Source organism: Pygoscelis adeliae, unplaced genomic scaffold (genome assembly GCF_000699105.1).
Source record: "Pygoscelis adeliae isolate BGI_AS28 unplaced genomic scaffold, ASM69910v1 Scaffold911, whole genome shotgun sequence".
NCBI classification, from domain to species: Eukaryota; Metazoa; Chordata; class Aves; order Sphenisciformes; family Spheniscidae; genus Pygoscelis; species Pygoscelis adeliae.
The window spans coordinates 249,983-250,598 of NW_008824016.1; the positions used below are offsets into that span (position 1 = coordinate 249,983).

General features: G+C 39.0%; 1 protein-coding gene across 1 annotated transcript in view; it reads right to left on the reverse strand.

Moving 5' to 3' along the window:
* The window catches only part of ENY2 (enhancer of yellow 2 homolog (Drosophila)), a 5,211-nt gene extending 4,627 nt beyond the window's left edge, over positions 1–584 (reverse strand). Inside the window, exon 1 of the mRNA XM_009327142.1 lies at positions 375–584. Within this exon, the coding sequence (XP_009325417.1) occupies positions 375–442 (68 nt within the window). The 5' untranslated portion in view covers positions 443–584. The remainder of the gene's footprint in view (positions 1–374) is intronic.
* Between the last annotated feature and the right edge of the window lie 32 nt (positions 585–616).

The window sequence follows — 616 nt, forward strand, 5'->3', positions numbered from 1 at the left end:
AGGAAAGTTTTGTCTCATTCTTTTTATCTGGAAAAAACATCATTTAAATGCAACAAATCGCATTTAGCGGTGATTTTTATATGAACAAAGAGCTTTCCAACACAATACACCAGAATAAGAAAAAGCTTTAGAGTTTATAGGCCAACCACCCCATCCTTTATTTTCCCAGCTTCTCTTTTCAAGTGTAAAACTAAAATAAAACTGTTCAAAAGGCAAAAATATTTTTTATATAGCTTTACATAATACATAAGACTTTCACAGGCAGACATTTGAAGAATTTAGAGTTATGTTTACTCAATCTTTACTTCTAGGTATAGTTCACGTTTGATAATACTTCAAGCCTCTTACTGGCACGGAGGAGGAAGCCTACTTACCGCTCTCGCTCTCCTGTTTCTATTAGCTTTTGGTTAATGGTTGCTCTCATCTGGGCATCTTTATTCATTTTGGAAATCTAGGTTTGTCACAAACCTACACAGAGCAGAAGAGAGTTTTGACAAACACTGGCGGTATCAACACAACGAAAAGAAAAGTCACTTGCACAGAACTACGTGCAGCGCCACGCCCATTTACGCCTCCCCGCAGCGAACGGTTGGCACACCCGCACGTGACCAGCTCT